Source organism: Octopus bimaculoides, unplaced genomic scaffold (genome assembly GCF_046866305.1).
Source record: "Octopus bimaculoides isolate indiv1 unplaced genomic scaffold, ASM4686630v1 contig97, whole genome shotgun sequence".
NCBI classification, from domain to species: Eukaryota; Metazoa; Mollusca; class Cephalopoda; order Octopoda; family Octopodidae; genus Octopus; species Octopus bimaculoides.
In genome coordinates, this window is record NW_028315347.1 from 40,285 (window position 1) to 64,313 (window position 24,029).

The following is a 24,029-nucleotide window of genomic DNA, read 5'->3' on the forward strand; positions in this document are numbered from 1 at the left end:
GTACATACATATCAAACTATATACGCTCATACGGTTATATATAACTACATATATGTATGTATTATGCATCTCAACATGTATGTAGGGAATGGAATTCCACATGTAAAAGAGAGAGGAGGGTGATTATAGAGGTGTACTCCCGAGTGGAATCTGGATGTTACCCCACTCGCATTTACGGTTGAGAGAGGGTTTGTATTCCTGTATACAGACAGCTTCAGTGACTTGTCTCAGCATTGCATCAGTGGGATGTGTGGATAAGATATTTAAATTAAGTCTCCCTAACGAGCCCTTGTGGCAGTCTACAGCATGCTGGTAGAAGATGGAGTTTGGTTTCTTTTCAATGCAGTTGTCCAGGTGTTTTTTGAACCTATCATTGATACTCCTAGAAGTCTCATCAATGTATGACCCTGGGTTAGTCGCGCAAGCTCCTTCTTGGCACTTGATCTGGTATACAGTGTTCTTGGTTTTGCAGTTCACGTGTGGGTTTGTAGGACATACTGCACAATTATTTTGACAGATGATTCTATCAAACGGATATGATCTACATAATACAGATTTGATAGTCCTACCTGTCTTTTCTACAACTTTGATCTTAAGGCCAGTTTTGTGCAGGATTTTCTTGAATGCCTTACTTAATACGTTCTTAGGTGTAGCATCAACAAACATTACACTGTGAAACTTCTTGTTATCATACGAAGTATCGTTCTTATTTCTTTTGTTGGCCTCCCCCTCTAACCTATTCCAGAACTTGTTGCGGTACAGGGGCCATATACCGTTTTCAGCATCTCTTAGGATGCGTTCGAATTTTGTTTTCGCTCCATTGTACACCCTGATTCTATAATGCTGTGTGTATCCGGAACGTTGCATTCGGAATATATGGTGATGGATGTGTTGTTGTCGTTGTTGTGGTTGGCATAGTGGCGATACTTTCCTCATTACACCAACTAAGGCTGCTACGAGGATGTTGACCTTGGCAGTACTTGACATCGCAGAGTCACTACGGGTTACCCGTGGATCAGCCACAGGTTTAGAGTAGTGTGAGTGGAGTAGACAGGGTTGAACAGTTCCGTCAATTCTAGTATTTTCTCTCCAGAGCTCAGTATCTAGGACGGGTAACTGTTACTGGGGTGTTTAGAGCGGTTGTCTACGGTAGCCGTTCTACTGCTGCTATGGATAGGGTCAGCCATGTGTTGTATAGCTGTCATCACCTGTTGCTCATTTAGGGGAGTGTTCGTATCTGTATGTGTATCTGTATTATTATTACATTTCACGACGAGGTTAATGTGGTCGACGTATCGAGAGTACATAGCTAAGTGGATGTTACGGGTCGCAAAGCACTCTGTAAAATTAGCTATGCACTTAGCTATGTACACTCGATACGTTAACGACAGTACCTTCTTTGTGTTTCAAACCACAAGACGGAAGTTTTGCGGAGGTTGTGACTTCGAAACTCACTCGGGGCACAATTTTTTTGTGTCTTTCTACTGTGAATCTTTAAATATATTATATCTACATATATATATATGTAAACATGACAGGACCATTTACGTATATAGAGATATATTTCATGCACGTGTGTGTATATACATATACGTATACTTTCGACTAAATAGATTTGAGTGGGTACGACCTTGAAGATCAACATTGAAGTTAGACAGAGATTCTGAGGTCAAAACTCGTTAGGAGCACAAATTTTTTTTTAACGTACTTTTATCATCAAACTTTAGATATATCATTTTGTAGAAATATGTAAATATATTTGACGATTTAAGTATCTGTATATTTAACGTGAATGTATATATAACGTTCATATATATATATATATATACAGAGAGAGAGAGAGGGGGGCACACACATATACTTATATCGCATAATCATCTGTGTACATGCAAATTGGTGGGTTAGGGTTAGGGTTAGAGTTAGGGTTAATTGTTTCAGAATCGTTTGTTTATGTAGTCGGCGCTTAATGTATATCGGCTGAATGGACGTCAGTGATTGGTTGAAATTACAGAAATACGACAACTTTAACGTGGAATAATTTATGGATTTCTTTTTTTTTTAAAGAAGACTAAGAGAAAAAGATGTTTTATATGACACATTCTACCAGTGTTCCAAGTTTCAAAGTGTTTCGTTAAAGAAAAATGTGGCCCCCGTTTTAAAAAAGATCCGGGTTAGGGTTAGAGTTAGGGTTAGGGTTAGGGTTAAAGCAAATTTAAAACGAAAAAAGCAAATAAAACGAAGAATCGTTTGTTTATGTAGTCGGCACTTAATGTATATCGGCTGAATGGACGTCAGTGATTGGCTGAAATTATCGAAATAAGACAATTTTTTACATGAAAAAAATTCGAATACAAAAATATTTTTCTGTTCTACAACATAAAATAGATAAGTATACGAAGTTTGAAAGTCTTTCGGTACCAAAAACACTACGTAAAACATTAATGAAAAGTGTGGCCCCCGTTTTAAAAAAGATCCTATATATATATATATATATATATACAATGATAATAATAAGGTGACAACAAAAGAATGAAACCTCAATATTAGGTAAATATAGCATTATTTATATATGTATATAGATAGGACAATCAGTAAGTTCTCATAATAGTGTTTGGAGTGTGGATATGTGTATACATATGAGTACGTACATGCACATATATGTTTGTGTGTGTATGCCCATATACATGTTTGTGTGAGTGTGTATGTATGTAGACATTATGAACACAGGAGGTGTTTCTTTCTTTTTTTTATAAATCTCCTTTTACAAAACCACTACATTATAGGGATGTCAAAAAACCGACACCGGCCCCTAAGTGATGGCCTTGAAAAATTCTGTTTTAGTCGAATGAATCGAATCCAGCACTTATTTTGGTCTGCTTTGCTGAACTGCTAGGTTATAGGAGCATAAACACCAACACCAGTTATCAAGCAGTGATGGGAGACAGACACACAGACATGAGGAGACACACACACACATATATATATTCGATGGGCTTCTTTCAGTTTCCATCCACCAAAACCACTCACAAGGCTTTGGTCGGCTTGAGACTATAGCAGAAGACACTTGCTCAAGGTGGCACGCAGTGAGACTGAACCCAGAACCATGTGGTTGGGAAGCAAGCCTCTTACTACACATAATATATGACAAAGATGGTGGGATAGGCTGGAAGTATAAGGTAAGTGATGACGTATGAACGGTCAAGGGGCCTTGCAAGTAAGACAGACATGTGAGCAGAAGGACAACTAGTGCATATGACTTTTGCTTTCGGGCTTTCGCTTGGGACAGACATGGTGACCCCGCAAGAGTTCAGGGAAATTGGCGTTAGGTTCTGGCCAGAGGTTAGGTCGGTGTATCCTAAGTGGACAGTATAAATGTTGCGAGAGGACCCATGTGACAGATGAACCAAGCTTTTTAGCCCATTTCACACACCTGCTTATACCCACTGATCCACTGACTTGTACGAGTTAAGGCAGCTGGTGTATATATATATATATACAAACATATATGCTGTGTGTAGCATCGTGTGAAAGAGGGAGGCTAGTATATATTATATAAAAAAAACTTTAAGGCGCTGCTCCAGCATGGCCGCAGTCTAATGAATGAAACAAGTAAAAGAAAGAAAGGAACATGAGAAAAAAACCCATACATTTCGTACGTATACCTGCGGCTAAAGACACGCAGCTAGCTTTACTGATTGAGTGTGACAAGGGACGGATTGATGTCTAGCAAGATATATTTAAACGAAGTCTATGAAAAGCATTCGACAATCCAGAATCGACCCACCCTCTCTGATCGAAGTAACCAAGTCTCGAAGGTAAATTCTTCCATTTATTGTGAGATGATGGGGGGTGGATTGGTTCGCAAAAGTTTTGCTTCGTCTCGACGTTTCCATGGAACCTTTGATTTCTTTGTAGGATGCCAAGAAGATTCCGTCCAGATTCTCTGTTGTCGGCTGAATTCCTGATTGTTGTTTCTAAGTTATTTGGGGATGTAAGGTCGGTGGAGTTGCCTCCCCTTGTCCGTCTCTGGTTTGTGTTCGATAAGCCTGGGTTCATTTCTGTGTATGTTTTTGCTTTATTTTCCTTCAGCAAGGGCTTATCCGATGCCTATTCTACGATGAACTGTGTTTCGTAGTTAATAAACAAATTGCTTTGTCTTTGCCAGCCTTGTAGCGAGTTTGTTTCTTCAGCTTCACAAGTTGTTTGCCACAGTTTAAAGACACTTTCCAAGCGTTGACCATCTCAATGTTTCTTTAATTCGTTGTAGATTTCCTCATCTATGTTCTTCAATTTTTCTTCATTGCTCAGCGCTCTAAGCTTAAGCAGTTCTATTTCTGTCTTCATGTTTTCCAAGTGTTAGTTTCTCCCATAATTGTCTTTGTTGGTCCTGTTCGTTTGGAATACGTTTAATTTGGAGTTTATGAGGCAGAATTTACCCAGTGTTCATAAATTTCTGCCTTGTGCTTGTTTTTGATGATGTTCCAGAAAGTAACCTTTCTGGCTTTAAGTTTTTCATTCTATATGTGTATAATGCGGTTTTTAATTGATAGTGGAGGGGGATGGGCTTCTATCTTGTGTATCATCTTTAGGTGGATTTTCATTTAAGCAATTATTATGTGGTAAAGAATGAAGAGTGGTGCATAATTTGGACAAATGTTGATTGAGCTGTTGCAGGGATTGTTCTTTCTCTTCTTTTCCTCTTGTGTGGAGCGAGTGAGTTCATCAGTGTTGCTAATCAAAAGTCTCAAATTCGTGTTCATCTCTCTCAGTTCCTTAAGAGTCTCTTCATTCCTTAAGAGTCTCTTCGTCTCAAGAAGATTAAGTTTGTCCAAAGACACCTGGAAAAGGTTTAGTTTTTGAAAGCATTATATTTCGGTTGCCTACTTCCATGAGAGTTACCTTGTCTGTTGGAATACATTTTTAGATTACTGGCGTGTACAATACATGCTCACACATGTATGTATGTATGTATGTATATATATATATATATATATATATATATATATATATATATATATCATCATCATCATCATCATCGTTTAACGTCTGCTTTCCATGCTAGCATGGGTTGGACGATTTGACTGAGGACTGGTGAAACCGGATGGCAACACCAGGCTACAGCCTGATTTGGCAGAGTTTCTACAGCTGGATGCCCTTCCTAACGCCAACCACTCAGAGAGTGTAGTGGGTGCTTTTACGTGTCACCCGCACGAAAACGGCCACGCTCGAAATGGTGTCTTTTATGTGCCACCCGCACAAGCCAGTCCAGGGGCACTGGCAACGATCTCGCTCGAAAATCCTACAGGAGCCAGTCAGGCGGTACTGGCAACGGCCACGCTCAAAATGGTGCATCTCATGTGCCACCCGCACAAGAACCAGTCCAGGGGCACTGGCAACGATCTTACTTGGCTTGCCGGGTCTTCTCACGCACAGCACATTTCCAAAGGTCTCGGTCCGTAGTCATCGCCTCGGTGAGGCCCAATGTACGAAGGTCTTGCCTCACCACCTCAGCCCAGGTCTTCCTGGGCCTACCTCTTCCACGGGTTCCCTCAACTGTTAGGGTGTGGCACTTTTTCACGCAGCTATCCTCCTCCATTCTCACCACATGTCCATACCAGCCCAATCGTCTCTCTTGCACGCCACAACTGATGCTTCTAATGTTCAGCTTTTCTCTCAAGATACTTACACTCTGACGGGTATTCACATTGACATTACACATCCAACGGAGCATACTGGCTTCATTCCTTGCGAGCTTACGTATGTCCTCAGCAGTTACAGCCCATGTTTCACTGCCATGTAGCATGGTTGTTCGTACGCATGCGTCATACAGTCTGCCTTTTACTCTGAGTGAGAGTCCCTTTGTCGCCAGCAGGGGTAAGAGCTCTCTAAACTTTGCCCAGGCTATTCTTATTCTAGCAGCTACACTTTCAGCGCACCCACCCCCACTACTAACTTGGTTGCCCAGATAGTGGAAGCTATCAACTACCTCTAGTTTTTCACCCTGGAATGAGATAGAAGTTGTTTCCTGTTTGTTTGCAGTCTTTATTGCACCTGAACATCTGCCACAAACAAAAACTAACTTGCTAGTTAACCTGCCTTTGATGTTGCTGCACCTCTTATGTGTCCATAGCTTGCACCGGGTACATCTTATAGAGTTACTACCTACTCCTTTTCTACATACTGAGCAGGGCCATCTACCTGAAGGGGTTTGTGTTTTATCTACCTTCCTACTTATTAGGCCCTTCAATTCTAGACCTTGCTTCCACACCTGAAACTTCTCCTCTAGTTCTGATAGTGACTCCGCAATTAGGGCAAGGTCATCAGCATAGAGGAGCTCCCAGGGGCAACCTGTCTTGAACTCCTCTGTGATTGCCTGGAGGACTATGGTAAATAATAGGGGGCTGAGGACGGAACCTTGGTGGACCCCTAGCTCTACCCGGAATTCATTGCTGTACTCATTTCCAACCCTCACCTTACTGGCAGCATCTCTGTACATGGCTCGCACAGCTCTCACTAACTATTCTTCTATCCCAAGTCATTGGGTATGACTCCTTTGTGTATCACCTGGTTCGTAATACGGGTGACTAGGCTGTAGCCAACACTGCCAGATATTTTGAGCATCTCTGCAGTGATTCCTGATGGGCCGGGGGCTTTCCCGGTCTTCATACTCTTAATTGCTTTATCTACCCTGGTACTATCAACTCGGATAGCTGGTCCCTCTATTGGGTCGACATACGGCAGGCTCTCTTTCTCCCATTCATTCTCTTTATTAAGCAATCTATCGTAGTGGCATCTCCAGACCTCTTTCTTTGCAGCCTCATTTAGTGCAAGCGTACCATCATCCATGCGAACACATTTCTCTCCTACAACATCACTATTCTCTCTCCTACACTGTCTTGCAACACGAAATACCTCGAGTCTTTGGTCCTCACGGCGCAGAACATTGGCAAATCTTTCCTTATCTGCTTCCCCTCTGGCTAAATAAACCTGTCGCCTAGCCTCCCTTCTGGCACATTGGTACAATTCCCTGCTACCACCGTTCTTCCAGTCCTTCCAAGCCTGTTTCTTTTGTCTAATAGCCCTGTCTACCTCCTTGTTCCACCACCACGTTACTCTGGGTCGGGAGGGGACCTTACACCACCCACAAATCTGGTCGGTGGCTTTCAACAGGTTGTCCCGCAGAAATCTCCAATTGTCTTCCACGTTGTATGATGCTTTTTAGCCCATTTCACACACCTGCTGTAAAGCGGTTGGCATTTGGAAGGGCATCCAGCTGTAGAAACCTTGCCAAATCAATTTGAGCGTGGTGCAGCCTCTTAGCTTGCCAGTCCTCAGTCAAACCGTCCATGGGAAGCAGAATTAAATGATGATGCTTTATTCACAATTTTATAGACTTCTCTCTCACGCTTCCCCTCTTTTTCTCTCTTGTTCTTCACTTTTCCCTTCAACCAATCACATGAAGAAGGCATTACAGTCAGACGAAATAACTAAGGAATAAGACTGAGTTAAAAAGAATTCCACGTTTCACTCCCAGCCTCCCTGACTTCAGCCAATCACATGACAGCCTCACGAATGGGCTGAGTAACGGAGGAAGAAGCAGAATTATTATAAGATTGAATTTTCGTTACCAACCCGGCTGAAACTGGCTCTGGCTCCAACTACAAATGTTGTGTTGTTTTTAGAAGTTCTCAATTAAAATCTCCCACCATACCTTAGTCACGTTCTGTTCCTAAAACTGGCTGAATGATAACTGAGTTATTCAACACAGAGCATCTCAAAATAAATGCACCACTGGGAATGATGTATATTGGCTAATACTGGGTTGGGTACACAAGAAAGTTTTAATATAGAGTTGCACATATTAGTGGATGATCAGTTTGTAATTCTGGATCATTTCCTTGTATCCAGAATAATGTGGCTCCTGGCCTTGCCCGGTTCCATGGTGGTAATGTAAAAAGCATCCTGAACACTATTTATTTATTTACTTATATATTTATTCATTTATTTATTTATGTATTTATTAATTTATATATATATATTTTTTATTTATCTATATTTTTATTTATTTATTTATTTATATATATATATATATATATTTATTTATATGGTGTGGCTCCTGGCCTTGCCCAGTTGCTCCCAAGATGTCCAGCCGATGCCAGCAGACAAAATGGATGGTAAATGAGGATAGAATTTATCTATTTTGTATTGTTATTTTGTCTTTTTCGGGATTTGTGGTTTTATTGTCTAATCTTTTTTTCTTTTTTTTTCTTTGCAGCTTTTCCACATAGATGTTGGTATATATAACATTATACATTACATAAATGTGTATGTGAGTGTGTGTGTACAACATGTCCATATACGCATGCATATATACACAGACTGAGAGAAGAAGAGTTAGCTGCCTGCTTATATTTGTACTGATGATGTTATTGAAATTACAATAATTATTATTCTTATTAATCTCCCTTCCAACATTCTTGCCTCCTGTTTTCATTTCTTCCTTATTCCTCCTCTTCCTCCCCATCATACCACAACCTCTGACCCCTTGCTGCTTCTCCTTAACCATTTATAGACACGCTCGTGCACATAGACGTCATCTGCCAAATTTCTTTTCTGCTGTGGTGGCGGCAGTGCTGGTGTTGTCCTTTTCTCTCACTATCAGCTTGGTGTAATAATATTTTTCCTTCATAAATGGTAGCTGACCGCACCATACAGTAAGGTTTTAGCAAAGTTGTATTGGAATAATGGGGCTGGGGAGCGGGACATCTTTAAAAATGTGTGTGTGCATGCGTCTTTCTGTAAAAATATATACAAGTTGAGGGGGCCAAAGGTCATGTGCCAAGATTAAGACTCTAATATCTCTATTGCACATTTCAAAAACAACCCATTTATATTTAATTAGAAAGCAAAACAAATTAGCAAATGTCTGTAGCTTTTATTCTTCGTTGCATGAGGAATATCAACTCCCTGTGACAATGTGTGCACGAATTTCTTTGGACTTTTTTTCTTTTTAAAGCCTCTTTCTGACAGAGACATCTCGGTGGTGAGGGGTCCACTTTGCTATGTGTTGGGCACACCGTATTGCATGAACTTCTCGAACAAATTGACCGGCCGTTGTATGCGATGTTGCTTTTTCTCACGATGCTTTTGGTTGGAGATGTCCACAACTGTTCTGTTCTGTTTTGTTGCACCATCGCAACCAGACTGAAAAACAAGTCCAATGTGCTCCGGAATTGTCAAAGACGTGTTTCAGTTTTTCTAAAATGGAGTGAAATAAAATAATAATAATAATGATTTCTTGTTACTCTTATCAAACTCATTGGGCCCCAGGTTAAGCTAAACTCTCCTTATTCTCCCCACCAAAGTGAGGGAGTTTGTGTGTGCTCAATGTTTTCCCATTAGATAGTCTGGTAGGTCTGTTGTCCCTTCATTTAGTTCCTTAGCCATCATAACTGCCCCCGTTTCTCTCTCTCTCTCTCTCTCTGCCTCTTCAGTATGTATGTGTTGGGGGAGTCTGTAATGTCGTCATGGTTACTGTTTTTTTTTTTTCGTTTGTTTTTTCACCACCACAGCTTTACTATTAACAATATTTCAGTCGCATTTTTAAATCTGATAATTTCAGGGCAGGAAACTCATGATTGTCACCTCATCCCTCCCTCCCTCCTTATTTCTAATATCTTTCTAAATTCTGTTGCTACAACTACTTTGACGACGACGACCACCACCCACAAGTACTGCTACTACTACTACTACTACTGTCATGTCTCTGAATCAGCAGAGCGTCAGACAAAAGGTGCTTTATGGGTAGGTAAGTCTGTTTCCCTTGCTAGCTTTGAATCTGTCAAAATACAGGATGGGCCCAAAGTCACACACTGAGACCCCCCTCTCCCCCATATTTCAAAAACAGCACTTTATGGTTAATTACAACACAAAACTAATTAGGAAATGTCAACATCCTGATTACAAGGGTTCGAAACATTCACCATTTGCAGATTTTTTTATTGTTTGTTGTACAAGGAACAGAATTTCCTGCAGAGATCTTTGCACAGGTAGGGGAGGGGGCAACCATTGGTATTTGTCCTGCACACTGCATGTTGCATGGACTCTTTGCACTAATCAGGCGCAGGCTGTGTGGTAAAGAAGCCATCATACCTCACCCTCGCCACCACCGCCGCCATCAAACGCAACCCTCGCCACCACCACCGCCACCATATATCGCCATCGCCACCACCGCCACCATCATACATCACCCTCGCCACCACCGCCGCCATCATACCCCACCCTCGCCTCCACCGCCGCCATCATACGCAACCCTCGCCACCACCGCCGCCATCGTAGATCACCCTCGTCACCACCGCCGCCATCATACATCGCCCTCGCCACCACCGACGCCATCATACGCAACCCTCGCCACCACCGCCGCCATCGTAGATCACCCTCGTCACCACCGCCGCCATCATACATCGCCCTCGCCACCACCGACGCCATCATACGCAACCCTCGCCACCACCGCCGCCATCATACATCACCCTCGTCACCACCGCCGCCATCATACATCACCCTCGCCACCACCGACGCCATCATACGCCACACTCGCCACCACCGCCGCCATCATACATCAACCACGTCACCACCGCCGCCATCATACGCCACCCTCGTCACCACCGCCGCCATCATAAATTGCCCTCGCCACCACCGCCGCCATCAGAAGCCACCCTCGCCACCAACGCCGCCATCACACGCAACCCTCGCCACCACCGCCGCCATCATACACCAGACTCGTCACCACCGCCGCCATCATACAACGCCCTCACCACCACCGCCACCAACACCTCCATTATACTTCACCCTCGCCGCCACCGCCCTTATCATACGACGCCCTTGCCACCACCGCCGCCATCATACGGCGTAAATACCGCTTCCCCGCCCTCAGACGATCGACGACTGCAGTCATTAAGGAGAAGGCGGAGTAAATGACAAAAGGTGGGGTTGGTGGTGACAGGCCACAGATGTGAAGGTGGTGGCTGCGGTGGTGATATAAGAGGGCAAAGGAGGTGAGGAGGGTGATGTATGATGGCGGCGGTGGTGGCGAGGTTTGCGTACGATGGCGGCGGTGGTGGCGAGGGTGGCGGCACCACCGACGCCATCATACATCACCCTCGCCTCCACCGCCGCCATCAAACGCAACCCTCGCCACCGCCGTCGCCATCATACATCGCCATCGCCACCACCGCCGCCATCATACCCCACCCTCGCCTCCACCGACGCCATCATACGCCACCCTCGCCACTACCGCCGCCATCATACGCAACCCTCGCCACCACCGCCGCCATCATAGATCACCCACGTCACCACCGCCGCCATCATACATCATACATTGATGTATGATGGCGGCGGTGGTGGCGAGGGTGGCGTATGATGGCGGCGGTGGTGACGAGGGTGATCTATGATGGCGGCGGTGGTGGCGAGGGTTGCGTATGATGGCGGCGGTGGTGGCGAGGGCGATGTATGATGGCGATGGTGGTGGCGAGGATTACGTATGATGGCGGCGGTAGTGGCGAGGGTGGCGTATGATAGCGGCGGTGGTGACGAGGGTTGCGTATGATGGCGTCGGTGGTGGCGAGGGCGATGTATGATGGCGGCGGTGGTGACGAGGGTGATCTATGATGGCGGCGGTGGAGGCGAGGGTGGGGTATGATGGTGGCGGTGGTGGCGATGGCGATATATGGTGGCGGTGGTGGTGGCGAGGGTTGCGTTTGATGGCGGCGGTGGTGGCGAGGGTGAGGTATGATGGCGGCGGTGGTGGCGAGGGCGATGTATGATGGCGGCGGTGGTGGCGGGGGTGATACATATGATGGCGGTGGTGGTGTCGAGGATTGCGTATGATGGCGGTGGTGGTGGCGAGGGTGGTGTATGATGGCGTCGGTGGTGGCGCCATACATCGCCCTCGCCACCACCGCCGCCATCATTCGCCACCGTCGCCACAACCGCCGCCATCATACGCAACCCTCGCCTCCACCGCCGCCATCATACGCAACCCTCGCCACCACCGCCGCCATCATATATCACCCACGCCACCACCGCCGCCTTCATACATCACCCTCGTCACCACCACCTCCATCATACGTTACACTCGCCACCGCCGTCACCATCATACACCACCCTCGCCACCACCGCCGCCATCATAAATTGCCCTCGCCACCACCGCCGCTATCATACGCCACCCTCGCCACTACCGCCGCCATCATATGCAACCCTCGCCACCACCGCCACCATCATACACCACCTTCGCCACCACCGCCGCCATCATAAATTGCCCTCGCCACCACCGCCGCTATCATACGCCACCCTCGCCACTACCGCCGCCATCATATGCAACCCTCGCCACCACCGCCACCATCATACACCACCTTCGCCACCACCGCCGCCATCATAAATTGCCCTCGCCACCACCGCCGCCATCATACGCAACCCTCGCCACCACCACCTCCATCATACGTTACACTCGCCACCGCCGTCACCATCATATGTCAGCCCCTCCACCTCCACCGCCATCATACATCGCCCTCGCCACCATCGCCACCATCATAAGCCTTCCTCGCCAGCACCGCCCCCATCATTTGGAACCCTCGCCACCAACACCTCCATTATACTTCACCCTCGCCGCCACCGCCCTTATCATACGACGCCCTTGCCACCACCGCCGCCATCATACGGCGTAAATACCGCTTCCCCGCCCTCAGACGATCGACGACTGCAGTCATTAAGGAGAAGGCGGAGTAAATGACAAAGGTGGGGTTGGTGGTGACAGGCAACAGATGTGAAGGTGGTGGCTGCGGTGGTGATATAGGAGTGGAAGGGGGGTGACGAGGGTGATGTATGATGGCGGCGGTGGTGGCGAGGGTGGTGTATGATGGCGGCGGTGGTGGCGAGGGTGATGTATGATGGCGGCGAGGGTGGTGTATGATGGCGGCGGTGGCGGCGAGGGTGATGTATATGTATGGCAATCATTTACTTCAAGATCGTATTCATGTCTTTAACCCTTACCTATTGCTCAAGTAAGGGATCTCTTATTCCAATGGTTTATTCATTAACAGGGGAAATGTTAACAATCTAATCGCTCGTAGCTAAAAAATTATCAGAGACAGCAAATGTAAACACGAAATATTTGAGCAGAAGTTGTAATTAAGGCGTAAGTGAGAGAATGTTTCGGTTCTGTCAGGTGTCTGTTACGGAAGTGAGGATCAGATCATGCGTAATGGTGAGCGGAAGAGGTCAGAGGGCAACTGGATGTCATGCAAACCGAACGTGTTTGCCACGAAGAGAGGAAAACCTTCCCCTCCACACTGTCGACAGGTAAGAAGAAAAGTTCATTTCTCCTTGTTTTTTTAACGTCAACCCTCCTGTTTCTTAATTTTCCCTTCATACCACAACACACACGCTTTTGTGAGAATCAGAGGAGTGTTTATAATCCGTATATAACTTATACTGAAAAACAAAAACAAAACAAGAATACATTCTGGCATTTTAAATGAAGATTTCCAAGAGTCTCTTCTTCAGAGTCCATTTAATCTACCAAAACCTCGCCCTTGCCTCAGCTTCCTATCATCTTTTCATTTGTCTTATTTCTTTCATCATTTTTCAACGACGACTTCGGTCTGTGTCTGTTTTTATGTATCTATGCGTTATAGATATAACGAAATCATGCCAACAATGTCTCATTTTAAACTAGAAGAAAAAAAATGCCTTACAGATCTATTCTCACCTGCTTCAGGTGTATATGTAAAATGCAGAAAACAATCGAAGTTTTATGCATCAAATGCATCTATTTTCAGTGCATCTGTTCGAGTTTAGTTGATACAACAGAGACAATGCTTTTATGAATTTCATAAAATGCGTTAAGGCAGTAATTATTATATTGTCTAATTTAAACTCGAAGAATGTTTTGCGGATTTTACGCAATCCATAAATACAGAAAAACAAAACAGGACGAGACACCCAACCCTTTAATTTATTCTTACCCCTCCTCCCAGTTCGTTTAATCTCACTTGACACAGAAATACCCGAAGTCGTCCAGTTATATTGTTTTGTTTGCAACGTCCTGTACCCAGATATGCATATATATATATATATACAGGTAGATGAGGGTATGTACATGTATATATGCATATACTTGCCTATTCCCCTTCTATAGTTGATTAATTTTTTCCTTCCCAGTATTTACAGCTAAGGCTACCTCGCATCACCAACTGCTTAGCCATAGATCTGACCTTCTTCTTATGAGCATGTGTTTTGTTATTATTATTATTATTATTATTTCTCAGCTAACACCCTATACTTCGGTTTTACACTGATTAACGCTAACATAAGGATATTAATATATAAGTGTTATATGGACTGTTGGATATGTTCGTCTGAGTTCCTTGTTTCATTGTTGTCTTGTGAGACTGTCGAAGTAGAATGTCATTGATAAATATGGCGGACTTGTTTATTTACAACGAACTTCGGTGAGTGCTTTTTTTGTGAAATGGCCCTCACTTGCTTCGAAACTTATATGTAAGGACTGACCATGTAACATCTTAGCTCGTAAGTTACCCCACAATTTCGTTTTTGTCTTGCTACTTAATGTTTTATTATGTTCTCCCTGGTGAGAAACAAGTGATAATTCCAGCTACCCTTTCTTTTTTTGTGAAATGGCCCTCATTTGCTTGGAACTTTCATCGACATGCGTTTTGCTCCATTTGTTGTTATTATGCATATACTTATATATTATTTGTATTTTATTGAAGGAATCCCCGTTCTTCCTATCAAGTTCACAGGTGCCCTTAACTCAGTCAGACCCATTAAACTTCACTTTTTCCCACCCCTTTTTCCGGGATAACACTTAACCCCTCCCCTTTTCATCTCCTAATTACGTGGTTACCTTGTTGTCCACTTCTACCTGACAACGACACGTCAACAGCTGATTTTAAAGGAAGGAGATAATTTGACTTCACTAACTATTTCAGAAGAGGTGCGCATTGCCTAATTACTAAACACTCAAATGGTTCAGTGTTTTTAATTCTGGTGACTTTCGCTTATTGGCGCCTCAGAGATGTTCTTGATCTGCGCGGGATTTGGCTGCTATTTCTCGCTGTGGAAGACAGGTGTCTATGATCTGTGCGTGATTTGGCAGCTGTTTCTAGCTATGTAGATGTCTCCAACGACTAGAACTCTAGAGCCTCAAGAGATTACTTTACTTGCTGTTAGTTTCAACAACAACCACTGGCTTCCAGTCCGGCTATTTGCAGAGACTGAATTAGTGGTTAACAGTAATCCATGTGTCCTGTTTCTATTACTCCTTCCTTTACCATTTGTAGTCACCATGTTTCTTATAGGAAACCTTTGAAAGACCACCCATACTACCTTTACACAGAAACTTAAGTAAGATCAATATTTCTAATACACAGTTTGTCAACATCAGTTGCTGAGATGTCCAGAAGAAAATGAAACAAAGTGTTTCGGCCAGAAGCAACTCAAGTGGAGGTCTCCGATGAAATTTCCCAGCTCGTTCAGGTATGGTAGTATGTTATTGCAATTTGCAATTCGTTTTCTTTCTGAATGTCAAGTTTTATTGACTTCTCTTTCTTTACTAACATTGAAAATGCTTTGATATGGTATTTTACTCACTTATTTAAAAAAAAACAAAAACATCCAAAGCTTTATTATTTTTTGTTGTTGTTGTTTCATTTCCACACAGCAGAAATGTTAGAAGGTAAGTTTCTATTTAAAAACCTGATATATATATATAAAAAAAAAAAAAAGTCTCACATTTTATGAATCTTTATAACTGATTGTGACTATTGGTGTGGTTGTACCCCCGCCCCCTCTGTTAAACTTTAAATCACTGTGAAATAGGAAGTTAGTATTGTAGAACAAAGATCAGTTTGATCAGATATGTTGGTATCAAAATGGTGTAGAGTTTCTTTTTCTTTTCTTTTTTTCTTTTGTTGGTTTGTAATATTTTAAGCCACTTCACTGAATTTCCTTTGCAGATTCATAGCTTGTTGAGAGCCTCCGAGAAATGTGCTGTTGGTCAGACCAAACTCAAACGAGTGCTCATCTCCATAGCCGGTGTGTCCACACTTGTTCTCAAAGGAAATTCCGAGTTGACTGCAGAGACCTGCAATGGCTGCTAATATTTTTAGAGATTCAGGACGATTTTGTCTCTTGATATTTGTGTTATTTTTTGAGTCCTGTATCTATTTTGTCCTTGTCTGCATGAGTGGCTCTGTGGTTAAGAAGTTTGCTTCGCAACCACATGGGCTGACCAAAACTTTCAGAGTGGATTTGCTAGATGGAAACTGAAAAAAACTCATATATATGTGTGTGTGTGTGTGTATATATATATATATATATATATATATATATATATATATATATATATATATATATATATGTGTGTGTGTATATAGATATATATATACACACACACACGTGTGGTTATGTACAAGGAGTGAGAGTGAACGAGTAGACAGGCATGAAGAAGCATTGGAGATTGATTTGCAGTGCTGCTCATTGGGGTTAATTGATGATGGTGACTTTGCATGTGGTGTGTCCCCTCCCCTCCACTAGTACCAAGACCACCATCATTCACCCTAATTTCAAAATGTTTTTAAAACTTGCGCATATGCGCACGGCCTGTTATTAATTATCGGTTGAATGACATCACGTAAAGTTTGATAATTTAAAAAATTTTTATGAATTTGTGTTCTGCAAATATCTTGTACAATTATGCAAGTCCCACCCCCATAAACCTCTGTGGATCCTCAAATTAGACTTAACTGGTATCGATCCCAGTAGGAATGAAAAGGGCATTGCTGGAATTTTTGCATAGATTTAAGAGGTATGTAAATGATAAATTGTTTTGATAACATAATTATCTGTTAGTGAATATCTTTTCCTTACACACACACACACACACACATACACACACACACACAACCTTTATCCTGTGAGGTGTTGAAATTTAAAATTTTTTATTTTATTTTATGTTTTAGTTATTTTAGAACTTCAGACTTTGTTTTTCTATAATTCTATTTATATAAATTACCATATTGTGTGATGTTTGGGCTTGTAGAGACTGCAGTATATTTTTGGTTACTGTTATAAAAAAAAGTGACAAAGATCAATTTAATTTTTCAATCGAACATTAGATCTGCAGGTGACTTGCCTGAACTGATATTTAGCATTTCGTCATTGCCTAATTTTTTTTTTCTCTCTAGCACTTGCTTCAAAGTATCTACAAATCATTCTGCTTGCCCATTTGACCCTGGGTGGTAGGGCGGGAGTAAACGTGTGCTTGATTGCATGCATTTTATACAATTTCTTGAACTCATCCTGTAAATTATGTTCCATTGTCTGATACTGTGGTGTCTGGAACATAGTATTGAGCAAAAAGTTCATGCAGGAACTTTGCTACCTTCGCGGTAGGTTGACTGCACCTACATACTTCCGGCCACATGGTAAGGTTATCAACAATGTAGTAGGCACCATTCAGTGGTCCAGTGTAGTCTATATGGACAATGAACTCAGGCCATGATTGGTATTTGTGGTGCTTTGGCTGCTGGAACACAACCTCTACAAGATTATTACCAAATTTTCAATGTCCTTGTCCAGTGTCGGCCAAGACGTGTAACTCCTTGTCAAAGCTTTCATTCTCGACATTCCCAGGTGTCCACTATGAAATTCATGTAATATCTGTTTCTGTAGGGCAGTTGGTACCACCACAGCCTTTCCTCAGCTTCAATGTCCCAGGCTTTGGGATTGATGTCGGTCAGTTTTAGGCTTTGCCTCAGCTGATTCTTCTATCAGTGGCACGGATGGCCACACAGTGGTCACCAGACAAAATTAGACGTAGTAGCTTGGTTTCTTTCATTCTTGCGTTTGTGGCCTGTCCATTTGATAGCCTCGATACTTTTGTTTTAATTTCATATTGAGATCACATGTTTTTGGTTTCTTTTTACAATTATATTTTCATGTTCTTGAATTCCGGATGGATTTGACGAAAGCCTCCTTGACTCTATCCACATTTTCTGTTTCTGGTTTTCCTTCAGCATCTAATATGATTGTCTTCTCTGTTCTTGAAGATATTTTATAAGGTCCTATATAACAAGGACTTAACGAATGAGGAGTGATTTCTTTATTACCCACAAGGGGGCCAGTGGGGACATATAACAATTAGAAAAAAAAAAACTTATGATAAAAATGAATGATAATGAAAATGAGCTACTTTATTTCATTATATTGGCTATGAAAGCCGTACATAGATGGAGTAGCTGCGGGCTGGACAAAGACATTGATGAGATGAATGATGAACACGATGATATTAATGGGAGAAGGCAGAAGTCACCCACCGAACTCTGCTTCTCTAAAACATTGTTCTTTTATAATTTACATATTTGAGGCAATAAACCTCTTAGCACAGTTTCTTATTGGACTCAAGCTCCTTACAATGAGGTACTAAGCCTCTTACTGCAGACGACACCATGTCCTTAAAATGAAGCACCTGCCTCTTACAACTCTTCTCATGGGTCACATGCCCCTTCAGTATGAGGCACTCATCCTCTTACAATCTTCCGACCCAAAGTGCCACTTAGGCACTCCAACAGTGCCACGATCGGAAGCACAATATATCCTCAGGGAAGGAGTCCATTCAGGCTATGTCTCCTCCCTTGACAAGCCCTGTAAAAGAGCTCTCCCAACGTCTCCTCTCACCTTCTGGAGAAAACCAAATATTGTTCCTCCATTTGTTCGAGGTTACAACTTCCTCCGTCGGTGGCACAATTCCCACCGATGGGGCTTTGGAACATGCCAGCAGCGTGTATTAGCAATCATTTTGTTTGGCCAGGACATACATTCATGGGTTACTCTGTTTCTCTGGCACTAAAAGAGTCTGGTAAAACCAGTGGATATGTCACGGCAAATGTATTGGAATCAACTGAAATTGCAATGCAGAAGAATGTGATTTACCTGTTTCCAAAGCAGACCCTGAGCAGTTTAAGTGGGCCTTTCGTCAAACAATGCTGTTGGGAGGCATTGACCTGCCCCTGCAGGTGCCAAGTGGCAAGCCGACTGATTTAGGCTGGTTAACTTTTGACCCTGCCACTGCTTCATATTTCTTTTAATGGGGTCTTCTTCACGAGGTCGCTGCCCTTCATCAGACACGAGAACGGTGACATCATCCACATATGCTGTTGCTCCCTTACCATAAGCGCCCCCACCCCCACCCCGCAGTCCCCAACCTCCGCAGCAGTGGCTCAAGGGCCAATACATACAGAAGCAGCAACAGGGGCAGCCCTGGCGAATTTAATGCTTGATTGCGAATGGCTTTGAGAAGAGACCATTCACCTGGACGACTGATTCGATGTCACTATACATAGCATTGATCCAGCTATGGAAAGTTGAGCCCAGTCTGACCCCCACCAGATACTGATGGTCAACCCTATCGAATGCTGTAGACTGGTCTAAATTCACCAGTGCCCCACCCTTGCCAGGAATTTTTCCTACCTGCTCTATGGTGAAGCAAATGAGGTGAAGGTTGTCGTAGCAAGTGGAAAAAAGGGATCTGTTTGCATCATGATGAGAAGATGGTGTAAGGAAAGTATTTCCCAGCAGCGAAAGACAAGACCTGAGTCAATCAGGTGGAAACAGCCAGAATCATCTTCCTTAAACATTGCTGGATAAAATTTGCTAAGTTGAGGCAGAAATTTAGGGCAGTGAAAGATGAAACATTGGTAAAAAATGAAGCCAATAAAGGGATGTAGTTGTTGGTGGGGGGTCAATGAAGGCAGGTCCTTAGGGTGCCATCTTCTTCGTTTGTTTTACTATCGACTCTCAGTTTGCTGAGGGGTAATGTTGTAAAACGTGATAAATGTTTTTTGAATACTTCAAAGGTTAATCCCAAATAAGGGAGCCAAAGTATTAAAGGAGTCTCAATATGGTAGAGGTCTGATGGATTTAATTGGTGAACCCTCTTCAATTCACCATTTGCCATTTTAAAGAAGAACGTATTGGGCCATGTGGCTCTGGGTTCTTTACATTTAAGAATTCCTTCTGACTGAACGAATTTAATCCTGGGTCTCTGTTTAGTGAAGTTGCGCCTGAGACTAAAGAGTAGCAACATTTACACAGACCCCACTTCTGTCTAATGATAGACATTCAAATGCAGTGAAACACTCAGTTTCTTTTAGTGATTTGTGTGTTTGTTTTTTTGGATTACAACTTAGAAACCATTTGCACAGAATTTGGTAGCTCTGTCTTACAATGCTGAAGGGATTGTTGTGCTTGATAATTTCCAGGTCAATAGTTTTAATTCCTAAGAAAATACCAGCTTGTTACCAATTACTTCCTAACTGCCATGACACCTTCAGGAGATTCTTCTCTTCCAGGTTTTGAGAACCAACTTACTGGGATACAACCTCTAATGGCTGTGAATCAGTCTGTACTTCCTTGTTCTCATACTTTGCAGACTTGGTAGGATGTAGCCTCCAATAGCTGTGAATCAGTCTGTACTTTCTTGTCCTCAACCTTTGCAGATTCAACTGTCTGATGTCGTCAGGACCTCCTCCACACACGTTGGAGTCTCAACTGCTTCTGCCACTGTTTGAACTTGCTTCTCTTCAATCTTTGGAGTCTCAACTTGCTATGGTTTCCTTTCTGATGTAGGTGCCAACGTGGGACTCTTATAAGTAGTTGGCACCCTAGACATCATTTCAGAGGAATTTTGGAAAAGCATTCCCCACAAATCACAACATGACCACAGGGATAGAATTTCATGTTGTATTTCTTTACTTCACACAACCTACATGGTGCCTGTGTTGTGAATAATAGCTTTAATTTTTCTTTCAACTTTACATTTTTAAGTGGAGTTAATTCTCTTGCTTTTAAAGTAAAAATTTCCACTCTCGTGGACTAGATAACTAGCAACCACCACACCAGAGAGCCTTTCTCTATTTCGCATGTTGAGCTTCATGCAGTACTTAACTAAAATGGTCAAGTGTTCCTCCTCAGAATGAAACACTTTCTTTACAGCAAGGTGCAGACAATTGTTGCCTTCTTTGTTCACAGCGTTGACGTCTGCACAAAAAAACTTCCTTTAAAAAAAAAGAAATTTTTAAATCCACACCATACCTAATATCACTTTTAAATGTCAAGTCATACCCTAATTCAAACACAACTATGCTTTCCCATTGGACACCTCTTAAACTTCCTATGAGAAAGAATCACTTTGTGCTGATAGAAGTAAATGAGAAAGAGTTATTATATATTATTATTCATAATTTACATTTGTTTTCTTATGGTAATCATAAATATAATAAAAAATAGCACAAATAAATAAATAGTTGATATACTGGAAATTCTTTCTTTCGGATATGTAGAGGCATATTTATATAATAAATATTGATCTACGTCATAATTGTTTTTTTTATCTGTTTTAATTTTGTTTTTTTATGTATTTGAATTCTCAATGCAAATACTCTTAAACATACGGATTTCGAACCAATATTTTGTGATTTAGCATTCCTTGAACATAGAATTTCATGTGTCTTTTTGAAATATTGTACTCAAGTGGCTTATGTACAGAGATATGTATTGTTTATCAATCAAATATTGTATATAAGTCAAAACAAATTGTTGGCTTTGTCTTTTTCAAAAATTTTTATATTATAATGTAAATAAATTGTTAGATTGTCAATTGTATTTTTCTATTTAATTTATTATTTGTAATTTATACTCCTATGTCTGTGGTATTCAACTGCTGTACCTGTGAACTGGATGTTTTACACTCCATATAATTTTTTTTTCTTTTGTTACATTATATATATATATATACACACACACACACACACACACGTAAAAAGAACCCTTCATGTGTCGTTGATGCCAGTGCTGCCTGACTGTTTCCATGCCAGTGGCAAGGAAAAAGCATTCTAGCGTGGTCGTTGCCAGTGCCGCCTGACTGGCTCCTGTGCCAGTGGAATATAAAAAGCACCCACTACACTCTCATAGTGATTCGTGTTAGAAAGGGCATCCAGCCGTAGAAACCTTGCCAGATCAGATTGGAGCCTGGTGCAGCCTCCTGGCTTGCCAGCCCTCAGTCAAACCATCCAACCGACTCAGTGAGAACAAAGTCTGGCTGACCAACTAGAACCTTGGACAGAGAGAGAAATGAAGTTTACTGTCAATAACTGTGAGATAACGTCCCACAACCTTACAACTCACACTAAGCTCTAATTCTCTTCTCTTACAACAGCATTCTATCTCTCTCTCTCTGTGGATTACTACTAAACAACATATATATATATATATATATATATATATATATATATATATATATATATATATATATATATACACACACACACACACACACACACACATACACCTTACATACTGATTGGCAGCAAGAAGGACATCCAACTGTAGAATCAAACCACAAATGAACCCATTAGGTTGCTTACCAACCACATGGTTCCGGGTTCATTCCCACTGCGTGGCACCTTGGGCAAGTGTCTTCTACTATAGCCTCGGGCCCACCAAAGCCTTGTGAGTGGATTTGGTAGACGGAAACGGAAAGAAGCCCATCGTATATATATATATATAATCATCATCATTGTTTAACGTTCGCTTTCCATGCTAGCATGGGTTGGACGATTTGATTGAGGACTGGTGAAACCGGATGGCAACACCAGGCTCCAATCTAATTTGGCAGAATTTCTACAGCTGGATGCCCTTCCTAACGTCAACCACTCAGAGAGTGTAGTGGGTGCTTTTACATGTCACCCGCACGAAAACGGCCACGCTCGAGATGGTGTCTTTTATGTGCCACCCGCACAAGAGCCAGTCCAGGGGCACTGCCAACGATCTCACTTGGCTTGCCAAGTCTTCTCATGCACAGCACATTTCCAAAGGTCTCAGTCAGTAGTCATCGCCTCGGTGAGGCCCAATGTTCGAAGGTCTTGCCTTACCACCTCAGCCCAGGTCTTCCTGGGCCTACCTCTTCCACGGGTTCCCTCAACTGTTAGGGTGTGGCACTTTTTCACGCAGCTATCCTCATCCATTCTCACCACATGTCCATACCAGCGCAATCGTCTCTCTTGCACACCACAACTGATGCTTCTAATGTTCAGCTTTTCTCTCAAGATATTTACACTCTGATGGGTATGCACACTGACATTACACATCCAACGGAGCATACTGGCTTCATTCCTTGTGAGCTTACGCATGTCCTCAGCAGTTACAGCCCATGTTTCACTGCCATGTAGCATGGCTGTTCGTACGCATGCGTCATACAGTCTGCCTTTTACTCTGAGTGAGAGTCCCTTTGTCGCCAGCAGGGGTAAGAGCTCTCTAAACTTTGCCCAGGCTATTCTTATTCTAGCAGCTACACTTTCAGCGCACCCACCCCCACTACTAACTTGGTCACCCAGATAGCGGAAGCTATCGACTACCTCTAGTTTTTCTCCCTGGAATGAGATAGAAGTTGTTTCCTGTTTGTTTACAGTGTTTATTGCACCTGAACATCTGCCACATACAAAAACTAACTTCCTAGTTAACCTGCCTTTGATATTGCTGCACCTCTTATGTGTCCATAGCTTGTACCGGGTACAGCTTATAGAGTTACTACCTACTCCTTTTCTACATACTGAGCAGGGCCATCTACCTGAAGGGGTTTGTGTTTTATCTACCTTCCTACTTATTAGGATTTTGGTTTTAGCTAGGTTGACTCTGAGGCCCTTCGATTCTAGTCTTTGCTTCCACACCTGAAACTTCTCTAGTTCTGAAAGTGACTCCACAATTAGTGCAAGGTCATCAGCATAGAGGAGCTCCCAGGGGCAACCTGTCTTGAACTCCTCTGTGATTGCCTGGAGGACTATGAAAAATAGGAGGGGGCTGAGGACGGAACCTTGGTGGTCCCCTACCTCTACCCGGAATTCATTACTGTACTCATTTCCAACCCTCGCCTTACTGGCAGCATCTCTGTACAT

At 42.8% G+C, this 24,029-nt stretch overlaps 1 protein-coding gene across 7 annotated transcripts in view; it reads left to right on the forward strand.

Moving 5' to 3' along the window:
* LOC149129225 (uncharacterized) overlaps positions 1-24,029 on the forward strand; it is a 121,203-nt gene that overhangs the window by 24,639 nt on the left and 72,535 nt on the right. For 2 of the 7 annotated variants that reach the window (XR_016240183.1, XR_016240182.1), the window contains exons 1-2: positions 14,416-14,586; positions 15,450-15,555. Coding sequence is in view for 3 of the 7 variants with exons in the window: in XM_089346694.1 (XP_089202820.1) it covers positions 3,720-3,815; positions 8,276-8,290; positions 13,223-13,356; positions 15,450-15,489 (285 nt within the window). In the remaining 4 variants the exon portion in view is untranslated. Of the gene's footprint in view, positions 1-3,704; positions 3,816-8,275; positions 8,291-13,222; positions 13,357-14,155; positions 14,587-15,449; positions 15,556-16,034; positions 21,737-24,029 lie in introns of those variants that run through there. The other 5 variants (XM_089346694.1, XM_089346692.1, XM_089346693.1 and 2 more) reach the window with 5 other exon arrangements.